The sequence below is a fragment of the Lepidochelys olivacea genome (genome assembly GCF_965140295.1).
Source record: "Lepidochelys olivacea isolate rLepOli2 genome assembly, chromosome: 4".
Taxonomy (NCBI): Eukaryota; Metazoa; Chordata; order Testudines; family Cheloniidae; genus Lepidochelys; species Lepidochelys olivacea.
Window position 1 is genome coordinate 96,981,107 of NC_140414.1, and position 22,952 is coordinate 97,004,058.

The window sequence follows — 22,952 nt, forward strand, 5'->3', positions numbered from 1 at the left end:
TAAAGTGCTTTGTTCTATAGATAAAAAGCATAATTTATGAGCTATACCATCTCTGCTCGAATATTACCTTCTCTTCCATATCTCATTCCCTCCCTTATGGCCTGATCCTGTTCACATTAAAAAGTCAATGGCTGACAGGATTATGCTCTCACTTCTTAGACAAGTAAATACCTTGTATTATCAACAATTCTGTTTTTATGAAAAAATTAGAAATTTAAAAGAAGAATGCATTGTGTAATTTTTACAGAGTAATCAGTGTTACTTACCATGTAGGACTATAATCAATATACCTGTGATATTTGTACTATGGCTGAACAAGGACTTCTTAAACCTTTATATTTGGTTTTGTCCTGTGTGTATTTTAATGGATTACCAGAATACCTCACCAAAATGCCAGACTATTTCTTCGTTGTTGTTGTTGTTATTTTAGCATATTCCAGGGAATGTTTTTAATACCATTAAACCATCACCAAAGGAGATTTTGCCTACCCAATAGGCATGAGAATAAAGGAATGTTCTAATTCTGAAAATCAGCAGCTCACAATATCGCACTTAACCAAATCCTCTTCCAGTGATAATCATAGCAAGAGCCCTGGGCATTTGGTAGGACTGGATACCAGGGCTTTACTACAGTTAGATGAGCAAGGTCTGCTGATGGATCTGTTAGGTCTACAGAACCTCCAGTGTAATGAGAAGTTTATTCAGTAGTGTGACTTAATCTACTTTTTATTCCAGTGTCAATACTCATTTATGTTGAAAGCCAGGAAACTACAGCTGTGTAGTAAGCCAGGAAATGTTCCGTTCCCCCCTACAAGGAGCCCCTGCTGGTTCAGGGTTTTGTGCAAGACAGTCTGATTCACTTATGTTTTAAACTGTTTTTTGCTCCTTGTTAAATGTCAGATCATGAAGTTAACAGGTCAGAAGAATTACTTATTAAAGTAACAAAAGTGTATTTTTAACATTCTGTGATGCTCCTTTCCACACCCACTGCTGTCAACACATGCACATGTGCAACGCGTACATGGGCACCTGATTTATATCTTCTTTTTTACCACCATTTTAGCAGAGGCCAATTTCTGACCTTTGTTGGCATGAAGCAAATCCTCTTTCAGAATTTTTAGTCTCTACCAAGACATGCCCACAGTGGAAATCTGAATACTTAGGCTGACCTAAAAGAGGCCTTGGGGGATGTAAGGGTCATTAAGGTCAGAGGCAAGTGTCACTAAATCCAGACTTCTGGGCTGCTATTTACACCTTTTTATTTGATGGAACACGGTGTTAAGACAGTGTTCATTGTTTGTCATAATATGCCTGGGGCTGCTGTCAAAAATCTCTAACTACTTCAGGCAACAGATTAGTAAAAATAAGATCCTGATTGGAAGCTCCCTGAAATTGAATGTGATGCTTTTAAACTGTTCTATATTTCAGATCTGGACATTTATATTCTTGTTTTATGTCAACAGTAGCTTAAAACCAGACATTTTGATCTCAACCAAGTTGGTGTGTTTAGTCTGTTACTTGATGGGTATTTTACTTAGCTATTGCCAAGGAAATTTTATGTAAAGTGTGTACAGAATTAATATTATAAGACACAAAATATTAATCCGCTGACACAAAAGGTTGAAATAAAACTATTTACAAGTGCTCCATTTCCATCCTGCCCCACATCACAGACAATCTCCTCTCTCTCAAAACTAAACACCAACACTGGGGAAGCAAAAATATGTCACCACCCACTTACCTTCTTTAACGTGAGATCTGTGTTTTGTATCATTTAAAGGCTTCGATTTTATAATCAAAACACAGATAAGCCCACAACTCATAAAAAAACAACCCTCCCCCTAATTTATTATGAGTTGTATTAGTACTGCCCTTGCCAATATTGTCTTCTCTCTGTTATGCAGTTTTCTTACTTTCAAAGTATGGTAGGAGGGGAAGATCATGCTGAGATATGCTTGAGATTTCTGGGTAACTAATTATTCTTGTTTAAATATAATCAAATGATCAAAACACTGAACAACAAACATGAAAAATACATCAAGCAATTAACAGGTTTGTGGCTGCGTTTTAACATCTAATTCAGGATGAACCCCTCCATGTAGTCTGAAGGACACAAAGTCACTGTAGCAGATTCTATTAGTTATGAGGCACATAACTGCAGTACTTCACAGAAATTTCACTTGGTCTTCACTTGTTTTTGCACCAAACAACTTGATTCGGCCACTATAAAAAAGTAGAGCCATTGTATAAAAGTTCTGATTTTGATTAGGCTCTTTTGCAAAGAAAACATGGACCCCTCAGTTAAAATCTGAAAGCATCAGAATTTTGAATGGTCTGCAGTTTCACTAAGTGTGGTGCTCATTTGCTATTGAAAGGATTGTGTCTATCATTTTATTATTATAAGGCAAACCTGATAGGTAGGATTGCCTGCTTAATACCAGTGCTTGTTCTCTGGAGGCTCCTGGAAGGATTCAGAAACCGGAAGTGAAGTTGACAGCTATTAATGGGGAATATTTAAGCATATGGAACTGTCCAAATGCCAGGTTAACTCCTTGTGAAGATGTACACATAGCTAATCTACAGTACATATCTTTTATATCTAATCATTGACGGAGATGAGAATGTTCTAGCATTGTGGGACCACTGATGTTTAATGAGCAACATAGGCTTTCCATCATCTAATCTTTTGGGGTTAGATTTTATTTAATTACCTCTTTTCAGGTCTCCCTCTTTAAATGACATATTCGTCAGAAAAATCCTAGTTTTCATTTCATTTCTAAAACGTGTTTTGTAGAATATGGGTCAATCCTGCAAGGCAATAAGTGAATCATATAAAGTTTCACCACCATTGGGATCCACAGAAGTTGAGGGTGCTCAGCACTTCTCTGAGTCAGGCCCATTAGCATATTTTTAGGATTGGTGGGATAAAACAGCTTAAAGCTTGAACATATGATTGCTGAGGGCCCTCAAATCCTGTTGACCATCCATAGGAGTTAAAGGCATCCCAAATCGCTGATGTTTATTCTGTACCCCAAAGGTTTGAGCCCTGGGTATCTTATTTTTCTCTTACTCTGAATATCCATCTGTCTGCCTACCTACACACATTATTCACATAGCTGGAGTAGCGTAACTTAGGTCGACTTACCCCAGCAATGAAGACAAGCCCAATGTTTCTATATCCTGTCGCAGCACAAAAGTATTGGTGTCCAGAAGAACTGAAGGAGATCATAAATCTGCAATTCATCTTGGCCACCAGTCAGTGTTCTAATCGCTTTTGTGACTTGCCCATGCTAATCAGGGATCCTACTTTCCTTTCCATTCCTCTTTTTCAGCCATAAATCAAGGCGCTGAGTATTAGTGACAGCAAGAGAGAAAATTAGTACTGGCATGTAGCCATTTCATGGCTCTCTCTCTGTTTGGAGAGCCAAACACGACCATATGAAAGAAAAGAAAGCTGAAACCATACAAATATGATTCTACTTAAGCAGTCGCCTCCATTCATGGTTAGAGAAACATATTTGCTTAATTCTGTTTTCTGTTATCTCAGCAGTGTCATCGTAAGTGAAACAGGGATGTTTGAAAGTGAAGAGATGCCACTGCAGATTTTATTGCAAGTCTGAGGTTTTTCTTCTTCTAGGGATAGTATGTGAATCTGAAGCAAGGTTGCTAGAGTCTTGCTGATTTATGCCTGCCACAGTTATTTAGGGTACAGAGTGGGTGTTCACACTTAAAGAGCTTTGGCTGTCTTTTAACTTCTTCTGGTAGAATTAGAAGAAGATGCACTTAGGACGGAAGAACCCAATGCACTGCTACAGACTAGGGACCGAATGGCTAGGCAGCAGTTCTGCGGAAAAGGACCTAGGGATGACAGTGGTTGAGAAGCTGGATATGAGTCAGCAGTGTGCCCTTGTTGCCAAGAAGGCCAATGGCATTTTGGGATGTATAAGTAAGGGCACAGCGAGCAAATCGAGGGACGTGATCGTCCCCCTCTATTCGACATTGGTGAGGCCTCATCTGGAGTACTGTGTCCAGTTTTGGGCCCCACACTACAAGAAGGATGTGGATAAATTGGAGAGAGTCCAGCGAAGGGCAACAAAAATGATTAGGGGTCTGGAATACATGACTTATGAGGAGAGGCTGAGGGAACTGGGATTGTTTAGTCTGCAGAAGAGAAGAATGAGTGGGGATTTGATAGCTGCTTTCAACTACCTGAAAGGTGGTTCCAGAGAGGATGGTTCTAGACTATTCTCAGTGGTAGAAGAGGACAGGACAAGGAGTAATGGTCTCAAGTTGCAGTGGGGGAGGTTTAGGTTGGATATTAGGAAAAACTTTTTCACTAGGAGGATGGTGAAACACTGGAATGCGTTACCTAGGGAGGTGGTAGAATCTCCTTCCTTAGAAGTTTTTAAGGTCAGGCTTGACAAAGCCCTGGCTGGGATGATTTAATTGGGGATTGGTCCTGCTTTGAGCAGGGGGTTGGACTAGATGACCTCCTGAGGTCCCTTCCAACCCTGATATTCTATGATTCTATGTCTTTCATCTTAGAACACAGTGCCAGTCAGCCACATCTTAAACCTTGCCATCCATGTGTACATTAGAAGAAATTATTCTCTGAAACAAACCAGTTGGCTGGACCCTGTTAACTGTCTGTCTTTAGCAGAATAAACATAAGCGATTGGGGATGGCCAGAGAAGGTGTGGTATAGGTTAAGTAAAAGAGAGTACTTTGGCACCGATTCAGCAATTTGGTCCATGTTGGTGGGCCTGTGGGCCTGTGCAGAGTCTCATTTTCTCCAGTGGGGCTTCATGCAAGTGTAAGGGTCTGCCCCTGCAAATCCATTTGCAGGATGGGGCCTAGGTGTGTAATTAACTGAACCTTGGTTGCATGGTAAAAATACTCCAATTTCTAGTTTGGTGTTAGTCTGGTCTGTCTTGTTGCTAGGTGATGTTGTTCCCTGCTGTGAGTCTCTTACATCATCAACTACCTGACATTGGTTTAAAACAATATTGTGACCTATGCACCGCTGTGTTCACACCCAACACACTACTGCAATAATGTTGATATAAAATATGCCTTCTGAGGTATCATTTGAAAACTAATAGCACGCTGATTATTAATATCATTGTAAAATGCATGGGTTAATATTATGTATGAAGTTATAAATGTCCCCTGTAGGATGTTACTAGAACATGTTTAAGACCAAACAGCCTACCTTAGGTAAAGGTAATAAACAGGTCTGTTCTAGACAAAGGATTGTGGGTTTACCTCAATTTATATATTAGCAGTAAACAAAATTATCGAACTCAACTGGCCAGTGTGATCCTGAGCCTGAACTCGAGAGAGGCAGGAGACTAAATCCCCAGGAGGTGTTCCTGATTTGTAAGAAAGACAAAGACATCCCTTTGGGGATATAAGGAACAGAGAGAGAGAGAGAGAGAGACTCCCTCGTTTTCTTTCACCTTAGGAAAAAAGAAACCAAGCTATTTGATCTCGGTGATGGAAAGCTGGAAAGAATACTGGGGGTGAGAGAAACCATCTTGAACAAAGACTGTATCTTGATAGATTATGTTTAGTCTTTTTAGATGCTTGTTTTCACTTTAATTTGCTTGTTACCATGTCTACCTTTATCTCTTTTACTTAGTATCACTTAACTATGTCCATTTGTTAACAAACCTGTTTTATTTTTACTATAAACCAATCCAGGGCTGTGTTTGAAGGGGAGGGTGTGTTTATCCCAGTTAAGTTAATGAGCTGTAGCGTACTTACTCTTTAAAAGAGCAGTGAACTTAATATCTTCAGTGACTGTACAGTGATAGGTGCTGTGCATTGCAGAGAAACATCTCTAAGAAGCTCAAAGGCTGGAGCACACTCAGGGCCGGATTTCCAATTAGGTACAGTGGGCACATGCCTAAGGGCGCTGGTATTCTAGGGGCACCTATATGTTAAAAGTGGGTTAAAAGTTAAATGGTTAATACGTAAAGCTCCCCAGCGGGCGGCTGGGCTCCTGGCACAGCCTGTAGGGCTGGAGCAGGGTGAGGGTCCGAGTCAGCCCACCTCAGAGGGCTCTCTGAGCCGCAGCTGGGCAGAGCAGCTGCTGAAGGTGCTGGGAATGTCGCAGCCCTTCCTAATCTCATCTGTCCCATTGCCTCTGCCCCATGCCGGGGAGGGAGAGGAAAGGGCATGGCCGGTGCCCCATTCACTTGCACAGGCAGAGCCAGAGCGCGGCTGCCGTGTTGGGGCTGTGGGAGGGATGGAAGACACCCAGGGACCACTCTCCATGGGGAGAGGTACAGTCCCCTCCATTGTGCCTTGCCTGCGGCGGGTGGGCTGAGCCCTGGGCTGGGAGCACCGTGCATGGTGGAGGGTCTCATTCCTTCCTGGGGAGGCTGTGTTTATATTTCTTTTCGTTTAATTTTTTACAGAAAACACAAGGGTCAACTGTAGTCAGGGGGGACACTGAAGATGCTGTGCCTAGGGGCACGTAAGGTGTAAATCTGGCCCTGAGTCCACTGATTGTTTCCTGCTAGGCCAGGTTGGGGCAGTGATCTGACGCATAGTCTACTCTCCAATAAAGTTCATTCTAGCTGAGGCAGAAGGGTATTAGTGCATGAATGGTAACAGCAGCATGTTACAAATACCTTCTGTAGTAATAGTAAATACTTACATAGCATTCTCTGCTATTAAATCCTGAACCCGCTCAACATGTCCATGAGGTAGGAAGATAGTAATCAGAGATGGGCAAATAATTCAGAACAAACATTTTGTTTGTTTAATTGTGGAATGTTCACTGGGCAATTGCAACATTTTGAAATTGGTTATTCCAAATTCTCCACATATGTTTTATTTCCTGCACAAATAACTTGTGACTGGTTTGTTGTCGTGAGCAGAGCTGGTTGGGAATTTTTAATTGCAATGATTTTCTGACAAAAAAAGCCTTTTCTGCAAAACCAAAAATTTCCATAGGAAAACTTCCATTTTGGAAAAAAGAAAAGAAAAACAAAATCCATTGGGGATATTGACATGATGGGTCCCTGGCTTCTGCCTGGAATGGTCTTCTAAATTTCTGCTTGGCTGAAAACTTTCCAGGAGAGCAGCCGAGGCTGAGCACTCTGATTTGCTGCTTCCCTGGCTCTCAGCCTGCCCCCTACTCCGGGGCCAGAGAGACAAGGGTGCACTCAGTACGTGACATTTTTTTTTTTTGCAGGAAAGGATTTCCATTTTCCAGACATCTGTACTTGTGATGCAGACCTTTCAGGACGCAAAAGAGGGTCCCTCATGGTCCTGGTTCTCCATTCACCGTTCCCCCTAACTAAAGAAGGCAACGTCTGTCTGGGTGGTGGGAAGCAAGGACTTAGAGGACCTCCCTCAGGACCTTTAGGGCATAAGACAGGATAGCTGCACCCAGTTTCCAGAGCACATAGGGAAAAGGCCAGTTTGCTAGAAGGGGCTGCAGCAGTGAGGAAAGCTCTCCACTCCCTGAGGGGAGTTCTTACACCACATAGGTACTTTTTACTTTGCTGGTTTTGTTGTGAGCCCTGTTTTGGAATAAGCATCCCCCAAGATCTGAAGACCTTCAGGGGACACTTACTTTTTGCTGGCTCTTTAAAATACTTAACCAGGCCACTGTTCCAGAGGAGAGTTTTTCTTCTACCCCTTCTCCTTCTGTTTGAGAGAAAGCTCTGAAACTGGCCTCTGCCGCAGGTGTTAAGAGCCAAACTCTGAAATGTACACAAGTTGGTTAGATACTAAGACAAGTTGTCATTTGTCGCTCAGCTCTCATGAGTATTTATAAGCTGAGGCAGCTCTCTACCCAAAAGGGAATTGATGTCAGAACCAGTGTCACGACAATGGGGATAAAACATGATCTAGTATTACAGGAACCATTTTTAATTCTCTCTCTTAAAAACACCACTGCTGTAATTAACAGTAAGTTGAATTAAAATACGGTTCTGAAATGAACACACCAAGTTCTATAACTTGTCTACCTGCCATCTACACTCTCCTACATGCCCAAAAATATCTTCATAAGCCATTTCATGAGCCTCTGTTCCATGTGTTACAGTTTTCCTGATGCATGCTCCACCAGCATCATGTACTGTATGTATTATGTATTATCCTCTATGTGTGCACCACATATTACTAAAGGCTTTGTGTCCCTAAGGGCTTATGCAGCTATTTCTGTGATTGCATCCTAGAGGGCATTTATATGAAAGTCATCAGTTAACCTTAGCCATGAGGAAGATATAATAGTAACAGTAAGTAGGGCAAGCTCATTAGGCAATGATTAAAAAGCAGAATTCATTACAGTGAATATGTTTGTGATGGCTGCAGTGATGGGGTAGAAATGACACTGGAGAAAAGTGACAGGCGTTGTTCCCTTAAACCTCCATGGTTTTGTGGTTAGTGCGTGATTCTGATTAAATATGGAATCAGTAGGAGCACAGAACCCTTCTTTCTTCAGGCAATCCTAGGAGTTTTGAAAGCAACTGTGTGTGTGTGGTCCCAGTCCTGTCATATAGGATAAATCACACACAGACAATGGGCTCTGAAATAAGTTTATTTAAATTTAAAAGAGTTGTTTTTTTATCTCGTACAATGCCACAGTTGAATTTTTCGCTCTAAAGGTGTTAAACTGTGTCTGTGTTACTGTGAAGTGGGTTCAAGCTAGCTGGGTCTGGTTCTTCATTGTTCCGATATTCCATTGTTGAATACACCCATATTCAGGGATATTTGTATCTGAAGTTCTGGTTCATCAATAGTGCTAGCCCAGATTTGAAGTAGTTGCTCTCAAGGAAGAGGTTTAAAACGAAAAAGGAGAGGGAGAGATGTCTTCTGTGGACAGAGAGGTCCTGCTACGCTAATAGATTTCAGAGTAGCAGTCGTGTTAGTATGTATCCGCGAAAAGGAAAGGAGGACTTGTGGCACCTTAGAGACTAACCAATTTATTTGAGCATAAGCTTTCGTGAGCTACAGCTCACTTCATCAGATACATTCAGTGGAAAATACAGTAGGGAAATTTATATATACAGAGAACATGAAACAATGGGTGTTACCATACACACTGTAAGGAGAGTGATCAGGTAAGGTGAGCTATTACCAGCAGGAGAACGGGGGAGGAAAAACCTTTTGTAGTGATAATCATTGTGCAGAACACAATGCCATCCCCAGCCTCAGAAACAACTCTGACATCATAATCAAAAAGGTTGACAAAGGAGGTGCTGTCATCATCATGCATAGGTCGGAATATGAACAAGAGGCTGCTAGGCAGCTCTCCAACACCACTTTCTACAAGCCATTACCCACTGAGGGTTACCAAAAGAAACTGCACCATTTGCTCAAGAAACTCCCTGAAAAAGCACAAGAACAAATCCACACAGACACACCCCTGGAACCCTGACCAGGGGTATACTATCTGCTACCCAAGATCCATAAACCTGGAAATCCTGGATGCCCCATCACCTCAGGCATTGGCACCCTGACAGCAGGATTGTCTGGCTATGTAGACTCCCTCCTCTGGCCCTACGCTACCAGCACTCCCAGCTGTCTTTGAGACAACACTGACTTCCTGAGGAAACTACAATCCATCAGTGATCTTCCTGAAAACACCATCCTAGCCACTATGGATGTAGAAGCCCTTTACACTAACATTCCACACAAAGATGGACTACAAGCCATCAAGAACCCTATCCCCGATAATGTCACGGCTAACCTAGTGGCTGAACTTTGTGACTTTGTCCTTACCCATAACTATTTCACATTTGGGGACAATGTATACCTTCAAATCAGCGGCACTGCTATGGGTACCCACATGGCCCCACAGTATGCCAACATTTTTATGGCTGACTTAGAACAACGCTTCCTCAGCTCTCGTCCCCTAGCGCCCCTACTCGCGCTACACTGATGACATCTTTGTCATCTGGACCCATGGAAAAGAAGCCCTTGAGGAATTCCACCATGATTTCAACGATTTCCATCCCACCGTCAACCTCCGCCTGGACCAGTCCACACAAGAGATCCACTTCCTGGACACTACGGTGCTAATAAGCGATGGTCACATGAACACCACCCTATACCGGAAACCTACTGAGCGCTATGCCAACCTACATGCCTCCAGCTTTCATCCAGACCACACCACTCAATCCATTGTCTACAGCTAAGCTCTACGATACAACCGCATTTGCTCCAACCCCTCAGACAGAGACAAGATCTCTATCAAGCATTCTTACAACTACAATACCCACCTGCTGAAGTGAAGAAACAGATTGACAGAGCCAGAAGAGTACCCAGAAGTTACGTACTACAGGACAGGCCCAACAAAGAAAATAACAGAACGCCACTAGCCATCACCTTCAGCCCCCAACTAAAACCTCTCCAACACATCATCAAGGATCTACAACCTATCCTGAAAGACGACCCATCACTCTCACAGATCTTGGGAGACAGGCCAGTCCTTGCTTAGACAGCCCCCCAACCTGAAGCAAATACCAGCAACCACACAACAGAACCACTAACCCAGGAACCTATCCTTGCAACAAAGCCCACTACCAACTGTGTTCACATATCTATTCAGGGGACACCATCATAGGGCCTAATCACATCAGCCACGCTATCAGAGGCTCGTTCACCTGCACATCTACCAATGTGATATATGCCATCATGTGCCAGCAATGCCCCTCTGTGTGCAGTTCTGGTCTCCCATGTTTAAGAAGGATGAATTCAAACTGGAAAAGGTACAGAGAAGGGCTACTGGGATGGTCCGAGGAATGGAAAACTTGTCTTATGAAAGGAGACTCAAGGAGCTTGACTTGTTTAGCCTAACTAAACAAGGTTTAGAAGGAAGGTTGAGGGGAGATATGATTGCTCCCTATAAATATATCAGAGGGATAAATACCGGAGAGAGAGAGGAATTATTTAAGCTCAGTACCAATATGGACACAAGAACAAATGGATGTAAACTGGCCACCAGGAAGTTTAGACTTGAAATTAGACGAAGGTTTCTAACCATCAGAGGAGTGAAGTTTTGGAATAGCCTTCCAAGGGAAGCAGTGGGGGCAAAAGATCTATTTGGCTTTAAGATTAAACTCGATAAGTTTATGGAGGAGATGGTATGATGGGATAACATGGTTTTGGTAATTAAATATTCATGGTAAATAGGCCTAATGCCCTGTGATGGGCTGTTAGATGGGGTGGGATCTGAGTTACCCAGGAAAGAATTTTCTGTAGTATCTTACCCATATGCTCAGGGTTTAGTTGATTGCCATATTTGGGGTCGGGAAGGAATTTTCCTCCAGGGGAGATTGGAAGAGGCCCTGGAGGTTTTGCAACTTCCTCTGTAGCATGGGGCATGGGTCACTTGCTGGAGGATTCTCTGCTCCTTGAAGTCTTTAAACCATGATTTGAGGACTTCAGTAGCTCAGACATAGGTGAGAGGTTTATTGCAGGAGTGGGTGGGTGAAATTCTGTGGCCTGCGTTATGCAGGAGGTCAGACTAGATGATCATAATGGTCCCTTCTGATCTTAGTATCTATGTACATTGGCCAAACTGGACAGTCTCTACGTAAAAGAATAAATGGACACAAATCAGACGTCAAGAATTACAACATTCAAAAACCAGTAAGAGAATACTTCAATCTCTTTGGTCACTCGATTACAGATCTAAAAGTGGCAATTCTTCAACAAAAAAACTTCAAAAACAGACTCCAACGAAAGACTGCTGAATTGGAATTAATTTGCAAACTGGATACAATTAACTTAGGCTTGAATAAAGACTGGGAGTGGATGGGTCATTACACAAAGTAAAACTATTTCCCCATGTTTATTACTCCCCCCCCACACACACACACACTGTTCCTCAGACGTTCTTGTCAACTGCTGGAAATGGCCCACCTTGATTATCACTACGAAAGGTTTTCCCTGTCCCCCTTGCCCCCCCCCCCCGCTTTCCTGCTGGTAATAGCTCACCTTACCTGATCACTCTCATTACAGTGTGTATGGTAACACCCATTGTTTCATGTTCTCTTTGTATATAAATCTCCCCACTGTATTTTCCACTGAATGCATCCGATGAAGTGAGCTGTAGCTCACGAAAGCTTATGCTCAAATAAATTGGTTAGTCTCTAAGGTGCCACAAGTCCTCCTTTTCTTTTTACGCTAACAGAGTGATAGCTCCTCTGACAGAGAATATTTGTCATGGTGAGGAGCTCACAAAGGTACTGTGTATGTGGCTTTTTCTTTCACAAACATAAGCTGAGACAAACAAGCTTTCAAGCCTCACACTGGTCTCTTTCATTAATTGCACACAAAGGACAGATTATGGATTCCGGTCTTTGATTTGATCAATCACCTGCTATGCCTGTGTCTCGCGTTTGTGCCCAACAGAACTACAGCTACCAACAGGCTGTATCTAGCTAATTGTCTATTGAAGTAAATTTCTCAATTAAAATAATAATTTAGCTAATTATTCAGTGGCATCTATTCAATTTCTTTTAATTCTGTGAAACCTCGACTGGGCTGGCATTTTCCCACATTCTTTGGTGTCTGTATTTCATAGATCAAGAAAAAGATTTAATTGCAATCATTACTCTAGGTACTGTTAATCATTTGTCAATGTCAGACACTCGTCATAAGCAGGTAATATTTTAAATGCAACTTTTACTAACATATCCTTTCCCTTTGCCTTTGCCTTAGATGTAAAGGAGCATCCCATTATGGCCTTACCAAGGAACGAAAGAGACGTTCACAAGATGACTCTCCAGACTGTAGTGCCACTTTAACCGTAGCGGCTCTTGGCCCAGAGCTCTCCGCAGCTGCAGCGATAGCCTTAATGACGGATGAGCCAGGTCTAGTTAATCCAGCCTTCAGCCCTGCCTCAGAAGACAACCAGTCAGGGAGCAGGTCTGGGGACCCCAGTAGAAGCAACCAAAACAGAAGTAAGAACTAACTAGGATAGTCTCTGAGGCCTCTTTCTGAAATTAACTTTGCCGAAAGCTTTAAAAATGTCAGAGAGCAGAGAAACCTGTTTGTTTTCTGTAATAACCCTTTTGTATTTGTCTTTTTAAGGCACGCTCCCAATAAACCAATATTGCTGAATGCATTTTTCACCTTAAATATATCTTGAAATGAACCAATGTTTTGTGGGTATAAAATGTTCCCAGGGAAATGAACCCATGACCTTGGGGGAGTGTTTGCCAACATTCCAAGATGATGAAGCTCAGAGGAGCTGGCAGTGCTAAAACGAACCACAGTAATGAACTAACCACACCAATAAATCTTTCCCTATTTCTTCCTCCACTACCCTGCCCTGCCAAACCCCAGTGAGTGTAGCATATTGGAAAAATGCAGTATGGCCGAAAGTAACCATCAAGAAGTATAGCCAGTGAAAAGAAGAGTAGAATACAGGTAGAACTAGTATTTGTGGGAGCATGGGAGCCAAAAGGAGTTTGTCTTGGGAGAACGGACGCAAGGCTACAAAGGTAAAATTTAAACTGAGTTGAATTAGGAATCCAAAACCAACGCTTTGGTCTTGGGAACATGGAGTGGGCGGGCAGACAGAAAGGTGGGGAGAGAGCACCAGAATCAAAGACCTTCATCATTGAATTGAACCCTGCTGTTTTGGTTGGGCTGGGGGAGGGGGGGAGTTAAATCTGATTGGGGGAGTTTTGTACCACTAGATGGTGATGCACAGTACGCATATCGTACTGAAAGATACAGAGTAAGAAGTGCCATGCATACCTATGGCTCTGTAGAAATCAGGAGAGTCTGTATTTCAGTTATTATATCTTTGTACTGTCTTGCAAGTCCCTTTTGCTCTTTTTTCCTCTCCTCCTCCATATCATTATTTTTGCCCAATTTTAAAAACCTTTTTAAAAAGTTCTTTTGCCTGCTTTAGAATTAGGACCCTTTTTGGTTTCTCTCCTCCCTAATTATTCTTGCTAATCAGGAGGATGGAATGCCGTATGGCTAGCATTCCTGACACTTCTAATTTTAGCCATTAAAATATTAGGCACTGTTGAGGTGAGGGGCTGGAGGGGCCACCATGATGGCTTTGCAGCAGTGCCATGTGCTGCTTCTATAGCAGACCTAGCAAGAGCCTCCAGTTTCTCTCCTGCAGGCTGGTGGAACATACTCAGCTCATTTGTTGTGGCACTAGCCCTTCACCTTCCAGGCATTTTCCACTAGCCAATCCTTGGTATGGCTTTGGCTTTGAATAGTGCTGTTCACAGGCCACTAGCCCTGGAAATCAATGTTGCGTTTATGGATGGCTAAACAGATGGAGTTAAAGATTCTGGGGTGCAGGATAGCAATCCTTCAAATTAAGGTTAATGAATTCTCAGGCCCGAAACTCCATTTGGGGCCAGATACAACATAAGGGAAGCCATATGCAGCGAGGAGGGGAGGGAGAAGCTACAGCAGCCCTGGTGTCACTGCCACCACTGCCTCTGCCTCCCCTGCGCATAGCTGGGGTTACAGAAATGACGTGGTTCTGTGGGTTGTACAACCCAAAGCTGCTGCGTTCTATTTATTTTTCTCTGTCTGTTGCAGGTCGGCCCTTCGAACGTTCCACTATAAGAACCAGGTCTTTTAAAAAAATAAATCGAGCTTTGAGTGTCCTTCGAAGGACGAAAAATGGCAGTGCTGTATCCAACCAGGCTGACCGGGAAAGGGAGCATGTTGAAAACTGTCTTGCCACAGAGGAAGGTAATGCTTTGTTCAGCCTGTGTATTTTTCTATATACCATGACTGGCTGGGAACCCCACTCACATGACGATTTAACACCCAGGTCTTGCAGTTCTTCTGTTATTATTTATGTATTGTGTGACCGTAGTGCCTAGGAGCCCTGGTCATGGATTAGTTTGTGTTTTTAAAACACTTCATTGTTTTATTTCTTTTTAAATGTACCAGCCAAACAAGGAGAGGGAGAACTTAGAGATATGTGGAATCTGACTGGGCTATTCTGGCAACAGAACACATGCGACAGAGACCTGGGTGGCCTACAGACAAGGGTGGGCTAGTGTTTAAAACATGGGATTGGAAGTCAGGACACCTGAATTCTGTTGTTCGCTCTGCCCCTGATTCACTCTTTGATTCTGGACAAGCCACTTATCCAGTGTGTGTCTAAGTTTCCTCCTCTATAAAATTTGGATAATACCTACTATACATCTCAGAGGGGGTTGTAAGGCTTCATTGATGTTTTTAAGTGTTTGGAAGTCTGTAGGTGGAAGGTATTATACAAATGTGAAATATCACCATCAGTGTTCCAGCACTTACGTTTGATATTTTGTGGCAGATGTGTGCTAACATGGCCAGATAGGTGACACTGCAAGAGCATTGTGCTCTGTCAAAGGGAAATAGAGACAAGTTACGATATGTTATCTGTCAGTGACAGGGAGGGGTGAAAAATAATACTTAGCACTTGATATGTTCACAGCACTACCATATGCCAACACGGCAGCCATCAGGATAGAGGAGAAGTGACAATATCTTTGGCGTAGTTGTTGCCTAAATCAAGCTCATTATTTCTCTGCTCTAAACTTTAACGATGGGAGCATGACATAGAATCTCTTATCCCCAAATCAGATATCCATTTGCATCTTGCTTAGGTCAGTGTTGCATGGACGTTACTATAACTGTATGAACTCAAATTTAAAAAATGTATGTAGTTGTGTGATCACAGTTCTGGGAATCAGATTTCAGAGTAACAGCCGTGTTAGTCTGTATTCGCAAAAAGAAAAGGAGGACTTGTGGCACCTTAGAGACTAACCAATTTATTTGAGCATGAGCTTTCGTGAGCTACAGCTCACTTCATCGGATGCATACCGTGGAAACTGCAGAAGACATTATATACACACAGAGATCTGTCTTTAAATGCCCTATTACATCTTGGAAACAAGCATGTAAACAAATAACTTGCAATAATTCAAATACACCCTTAATATGAATCTGTGATTTTGATACTTGACAGTTCATTACAACAGGTGCTTTGTATAGCAGAGACTCAAAGGTTCTTGCTCATCTCTCGCCTCTTGCTGGAGGAGAAACTGCATACAGTTCTTTCTGAAACAATTATAATCATCTTGACAGGTAGCAGAACACTCCAATTCTGTGTGGGTGCAGGGGCTCCCTCAGTTGTTCTCCATAGTCTATGGTCTGACTTTTGTTAATTGTGCTGTCACTGGGTCACATTCTGGAGATGGCTGGAGTCTGATAGCCAAACAGGTCATAGCTCTCCAGGCTGGATTTTCAGCCTGCTGCAGATATATCCTGCTTTGCTGAGTCTCTTATCCCTTTTGGAGAGATTTTACCTCTTGGAGAGTGTGGTGCTGCGTTGGAGTGGATACCTTTCTCTTAGAGGCCCATTGGCTTCCAGGCATTGCCTGTACCCTTCCAGGATCATCCTGACTGGTAAATATTGGGATGAATTGAATCCTGGCAGGATTCAAGATCTGGCTGGTTTTACCAACATTATATTTTGTACCTCATGCTTTCACAGAGGTCAGCAGCAGTTTGGATGGTTTAGCTGCCATTATTTTAGGGTTTTTTCTGTAGCTGTCAACTTTAATGCAATTTATTTCTGGACATATGTCCTGTGCCACTCAATGTTTAGTCAAAATGAGATTCAAAAGCCAGATATTCTCCTGTGCTGAGCAGGTCTCAGTGCAGAAGAGACTGGGGCCATCAGGGAGCCAGTTATGGCTCCTTGAGTCTCGAGATGCCCCAGCCCTGGCCTCAACCCAAGTTAGAATAGTTTAAGTGCTCCTGTAATTTATGACAGCTTACTCTGGTTCCCAAGGGACCATATACCAGTTGTGAATTGATGTAGCAGAGCTGCCTTCTGCCCTGCCCTCTCCCCTTTCCTTTCTGCCTCTGATATGCCCTCTGTCTCCCGTCACATGCTCCTTCTGCTAGGGTGGTTGGGAGGTTTGGCACAGGTGCCAGAGCTGGCTCTGCTTGCTTTACATTATCACCTACATCTCCCCTGTGGTAGGATTCTCATCCGGTCAGCTGTGGCCAAATTACCCAACTTTCCCAGAGAGAGAGAGAGTCTGACTCTCCCTTCGTTTCCACGAGTGTAACTCCATTAACATCAGCAGAGAGACCCCTGATTTATGCCAGTGTAAGTGCCGAATCAGGCCCAAGGTGTTCATGGTTTTTATGCCCATGCCATCTGAATAGCAAATATCCAGTTGCAGTAAACGTTTTTGATAATGCCATATTACTAATTAAAGGTGAACCTTTCTGTGAGGAGCTGCCATCTGTTTGGCAAAAGCCCAACCGAGGTTGAGTTATTAACGTCCGTTATGGTTGATCTGCTGGTCTGTCAGAACTCCCTCCCCTTGCTGGGTTTAGGGGTCTCTGACTGTTTTGTGTTTGTCTGTACCTCAGGCACAAGATCTCCATGGATAAGGGGCAGGTAAGAACTTCCTTTGTGATGCTTGCGCTTCCTGCAGCTGCACAGCATGAACAGCATTTAGAATAACCTCATGGCCATAGCCCATGTTGTCTTGTATAGTCTCCCTTATATGATGGGTCTGATATCATCACTTTGGCCCTGCTCTGATAATGTGAAACCGGTAGGCTAGCTGCTGTGTGCCTGAGATGATGATTAAGGCTATGATTTTAGTCTGCAGAAGAGAAGATTAGTCTGCGGAAGAGAAGAAGGCGGGGGGATTTGATAGCTGCTTTCAACTAGCTGAAAGGGGGTACCAAAGAGGATGGATCTAGACTGTTCTCAGTGGTAGCAGATGACAGAACGAGGAGTAATGGTCTCAAGTTGCACTGGGGGAGGTTTAGGTTGGATATTAGGAAAAACGTTTTCACTAGGAGGGTGGTGAAACACTGGAATGCGTTACCTAGGGAGGTGGTGGAATCTCCTTCCTTAGAAGTTTTTAAGGTCAGGCTTGACAAAGCCCTGGCTGGGATGATTTAGTTGGGGATTGGTCCTGCTCTGGGCAGGGGGTTGGACGAGATGACCTCCTGAGGTCCCTTCCAACCCTGATATTCTGTGATTCTATGATTTTGTCACAGAGGTCACGGAAGTGACTTCCAAAGGCCTCCATGACTCCAGCCCTGCTGTGAGGTATCACCTCCACCTGAGGCAGTGGTCTCCCAAGCTCCCAGCCCTCATGGGCAGCAGGGGTACCCCGCGGCTCCCCAGCTGCCACAGGCAGGGGGGGTACCCCACAGCTCCCCACCCATCACAGCGGGGCAGGGGGACCCCCGCGGCTCCCCAGCTGCCACAGGCAGGGGGGGTACCCCACAGCTCCCCACCCATCACAGCGGGGCAGGGGGACCCCCGTGGCTCCCCAGCTGCCACAGGCAGGGGGGGTACCCCACAGCTCCCCACCCATCACAGCGGGGCAGGGGGACCCCCGCGGCTCCCCAGCTGCCACAGGCAGGGGGGGTACCCCACAGCTCCCCACCCATCACAGCGGGGCAGGGGGACCCCCGCGGCTCCCCAGCCGTGGCGGCAGGGAGACCACAGGTCCTCAGCCACGGGGGTAGGGGAACTGCTGGCCACAGGGACAGGGGGTCTCCCGGTGGCAGGGGGTCCCCAGAGCCCGCAGCAGTCGTGCGGGGAGTCATGGGGACCCTGGAGCTCTGAGTCTCCACGGGTGGTGGGGGCCCCAGAGCTCCTAGCCACCCACAGCTGCCTAGTCCCTTCCCATTTTATCATGGATATTTTTAGTAAAAGTCAGGGATAGGTCACGGCTTCTGTGAATTTTTCTTTATTGCCCATGAACTATCCGTGACTTTTACTAAAATATCTATGGCAAAATCTTAGCCTTAGTGATGATCTGTACTCCTCTTCATCATGCTTTTCATTAAGGTGGAAAGATCCACAGTGAAACAGTCTTGACTCTGTTTAGCTTGCCTTCACACAGTTCTTTCTCTCACCATGGACACTGATGCATTGGATAAATATTAAACAATGCTGATTGTCTCTTTAATCTGATTATATTATAGCATCCTAGAGGCTCTCTTAGGAGTTTAATGATCAATTATAAATGGATCTGGTAATGCCACCTACAGCTAAGATTGCCTGACCCTTTCCATGGTAAGCCCCTGTTTTCAGTTGCTGATAACTTTGTCAAACCCTAACCATTTAGGCTAAAAATTTTTAGACTTGCTCTCTGCCTCAGCCTGAATTTTTCTGAAAGTTTCAGCAAAAGTTGTTCATTGTTCAAAATAAAGGAAATGCTAAAAAGCAAAGCATAAATACTGAGAAGTAAACTGGATTTTTAAAATTCTTTCATTTTTAAGAATTTAAGATATTTTCTCTGGCAATATGGGCAAGGAAATGTTTGTTTACAATATGGTATCCAAGGTGATAGTGTTTAAATGAGAATGGTCTAACTTGTAGCATGTAGGGTTTGAAATAATTCCTACAGCTTTTAAAGAAGCCTCTCCAACTGTGTTGCATTTAAGATGTAATTTCTTATGACTATGTCTGTCACTGTGAGTTACCTCAACAGTCGACTTAAATGATCAAGTACCATGAGCAAGTCAGTACAACTATGGTGTACTCCACATATGTCAATATACTCCTAGTTTGGCACCACTCTGTCTATGTTCATTTCTGTCCAACAGAGACATATATACTCCTCATTCAAACCAGTCTACAGTGTTAATTTTAAACCACCTAGGGCTAACACTAACTGTGGGAACGGGCATTTGGGTCTCCCCCTGTAACAGGTACTCACGCTGATGGTTTTCAGTAACATTCATTGGTTATTTTAGGAAGCTGTAAAATAAATGGAGATTGTGATTGCTGAATGACATTTCCTGCTATTTTAGTAATGTGGTAGCCCCTAGGAGCTGGGACTCCATTGTGATAGGAGCTATACAAACATACAGCAAACGCATCCAGACAGCAGGTGTATCTTGGAGTAAGAGTGTGTGGTCTCTTTGTTGGCCTCTTTAGAGGTCTTATGAGGCTATCCCAGTGAGGGAAAAAAAAGTTAAGGGAAACTGCAGTGTTCTATGAAAAGCATATGAATAAAAGGAAGGTGAGTGAATAGTGAGCGGTCAAGCAAGAAGCTACCATCTTGACAATCTCAAGAGGCAAAGTTAGGCCTAAAAGGGATTCAGGATTCATTGGAAACCACTGAAACTCCAACAACTTCAAAGCTGTTTATACGTAAATATTAAATTGGTTAATTTAAACTAATTGTTAAATTAACTGAAACATTTTTTAAATGGGCTTTACCTTAAAATAACTTAAAAAAGCTGATTATCTGAATTTTTCTCATTGTCATATGTCTCACGAGGCTTGGCTGCCTCTTAGGGACTGCAGTGTTGCAGGTGGCCCCCTGCAGTGAGACATACATCTTACCATTTTCTTCTCAGTTGCAGAGGGCAGTAGAGCTGATGTGGACATTGCCAGGATGTCTGCCTCCTTGTACCCTGTAGAGTTCCTTTTTAGGGGATCAATACAAGTGAGTTGCTGGCAAGGCTGTGGGCAGGCTGGGGTACGTGTGGTATAGGGGTTGTGGATCCTGTGCTTACAGAGATCCACCAGCCTCTACCCCTCACCCTGTAAAGAGCTATTGCAGACTCAGGGCCCAAAAATGGATGCTGAGAATCTTGTAGAGGTAGATTTCTTCCTTCCCACTCCTGTAACACTCCCTGTACTAAGCCTGGCTAATTGGCTTTGGTGCAAGAGGCAGGAATTGATCCTGAGCAAGATGAGAGTCCTATTCACTGAATGGAGATACTGAAAAGATGAGAAAAAGTTATGATTTTAGGGAACTAGAATCCCCTTTTCAGCATCATGCCTGTGAGACTTGTATAAAGAAAGGGAAATGGTTTATACAGACCGAAGAAAGAAACCAAAAAATCAAGTTTATTCTAGATGTGGCCCAAACCCAGAATGTGGAGTCTAACCCGCTTTCAGTGATTTTCAAATTAAAATCCACCACAGCAGATTGGAATTTCTGGTTCTGTTTTTGCCAAAATCTCACAAAACAGCTGGTGGAGATCTCATAAGGATGGATCTTAAGCACTCTGATTCCATGGTGATGCACAAGGCATAAATACCTAGAAAAAAGAGTAATCCTGCAGGATTTCCACCATTTGAGATAAATTCCTGTTTTAACCTGCCTGTACAAGGCAAGAATTGACTATAAAAGAGAAATGTGATTACTGACCAAATAAAACAAGTACAATTTTACTGAGATACTATAAGATCCTAAACAATCACATCATCAGTCCTACCAAACCTTCTTTGAGAAGATTGAGATACCACTGGAGAAACCACAGAAGCAATAAGATGTTAAAAAAGGAAAAATCTCAAAGTATAGGCTACTTCACTGGAGAATTAAAAATAGATAGATAGATCATTCCTGTCTCCAAAGTGACTGAAAATCATTAGGAAAATCAAACATGAAAGCAGGTTGCAAAGGACAATATGTAAGGCTCAGATAACTCTAATGTAACACAGAAACCAAACTGGGTCAAACTTGTGTGTGAGAATTATAGATCTGCATATTTGCTAACAATTGGTTATAACATTGGCTATATTGCTTAAATTCTGGAAACGAGGATAAAGGAAACGATAGTCTGCACTTTGCATAGCCTTATTTAGGTGAGTAGTCCTTAGTCATGCAAATAAACGCATGTGAGCTACTTATGTGAATCAGGCCTACTAGCATGAATGTAGATTTGCAGCATGGGGTGCAAATTGTGTTAATAATTCAGTCTAATCAAGATGGGTTAAAACCTAATAGCAGACATTATCCAGCACTCATCACACCTGATGAAGTTAGGGAAGTTAAGGAACAGGATATTTCCTGTTAAGGAGGTTAAAGAGCAGGATATTTCACTAGCAGCATTATCAGTTGGTGCATAATAAGCATATGAGTTTGCTAAATTTGAGCACTGAATTTATGCTTACATTAAGGAACATAAATTTGGGGGACATAAAGTCTCATATAAAAATCCTGTACCTAAAGTATTAGTGAACACTCAGAGTCTTACATCTTTTTCAGTGAACAGAGGTACTGTCTTAAACAGGAATGGCCATTCTCTCCTATCTTATTTAAAACTGTAATGTCAATAATATTACATGCTGCTATCAAAGAAGTATAGCTTGAGGAAGAAGTACATTGGATATTTCTGAACACAGATGACCTTTTATTATTATTGACAGATTCAGAGTGTTCCATACCACTCCCGATGAGAAATATACAAGAGTATGGAGAAAAATCTGCAAGCAGAGTCACCAAAAACAAGACAGAAAGTTTACTTCTTTCTAGATTCTGCTGTTCAACGATATGTAAAGACTGGAAGTGTAAATGGGGAAAGAAAGGAATGAAATACTTAAGGGTTTTCCTACTCTGGAAAACCTGCTGAAAGAGGATGGGGGATAACTAATTAAGAATACAGTGAAGATTGGAATAAATGGGGGACACACAGATTAAGGCTCTGACCCTGCCACTAGCTGTGTGTGACACATGACTTGCACCTATGCAGAGTCTTGTTGAGGTCAGTGGGGCTCTGTTCAGGCACAGGCATCCACCCATATGCAAGCAGTAGCTGGATCTAGGGCCTAACTCTTTTGGGTGAAATAAATATATTAGTAAATTAAAAGGCCATTCCGGGTTTTTTTCTTGTATATTACTATTTTAAAAGGGTAAAGTACATTTTAATCAACCATTTTCATAATTCATATTGACAATGAAATGAAAGTGGATAATAGATTTGTTCTGCTTAAAAGGGGGCCTAATCTGGTTAGCAGCTAGTTTTTAATCTGGTACAGTTTAGACAAACATACGGCTGAAAACCAGGCTCAAAGTAGAAATGGATATTGTGAATACAGACCATACACGAGAGCATTAAAGAAACCATCAGAAAAAATAAAGAGATTAATCCAGTTATTTCACCTGGGTTATGGGCAGAAGTCTCTACTTTTTATAAAGAACATTCTGTATTTTACAGGATGTTCTTTACAGACA

General features: G+C 42.9%; 1 protein-coding gene across 2 annotated transcripts in view; it reads left to right on the plus strand.

Moving 5' to 3' along the window:
* The window catches only part of LNX1 (ligand of numb-protein X 1), a 125,301-nt gene that overhangs the window by 59,076 nt on the left and 43,273 nt on the right, over positions 1-22,952 (plus strand). For both annotated transcript variants that reach the window (XM_084625833.1, XM_084625834.1), the window contains 2 exons: positions 12,688-12,929; positions 14,542-14,697. In XM_084625833.1, coding sequence (XP_084481959.1) covers positions 12,688-12,929; positions 14,542-14,697 — 398 coding nt within the window. The remainder of the gene's footprint in view (positions 1-12,687; positions 12,930-14,541; positions 14,698-22,952) is intronic.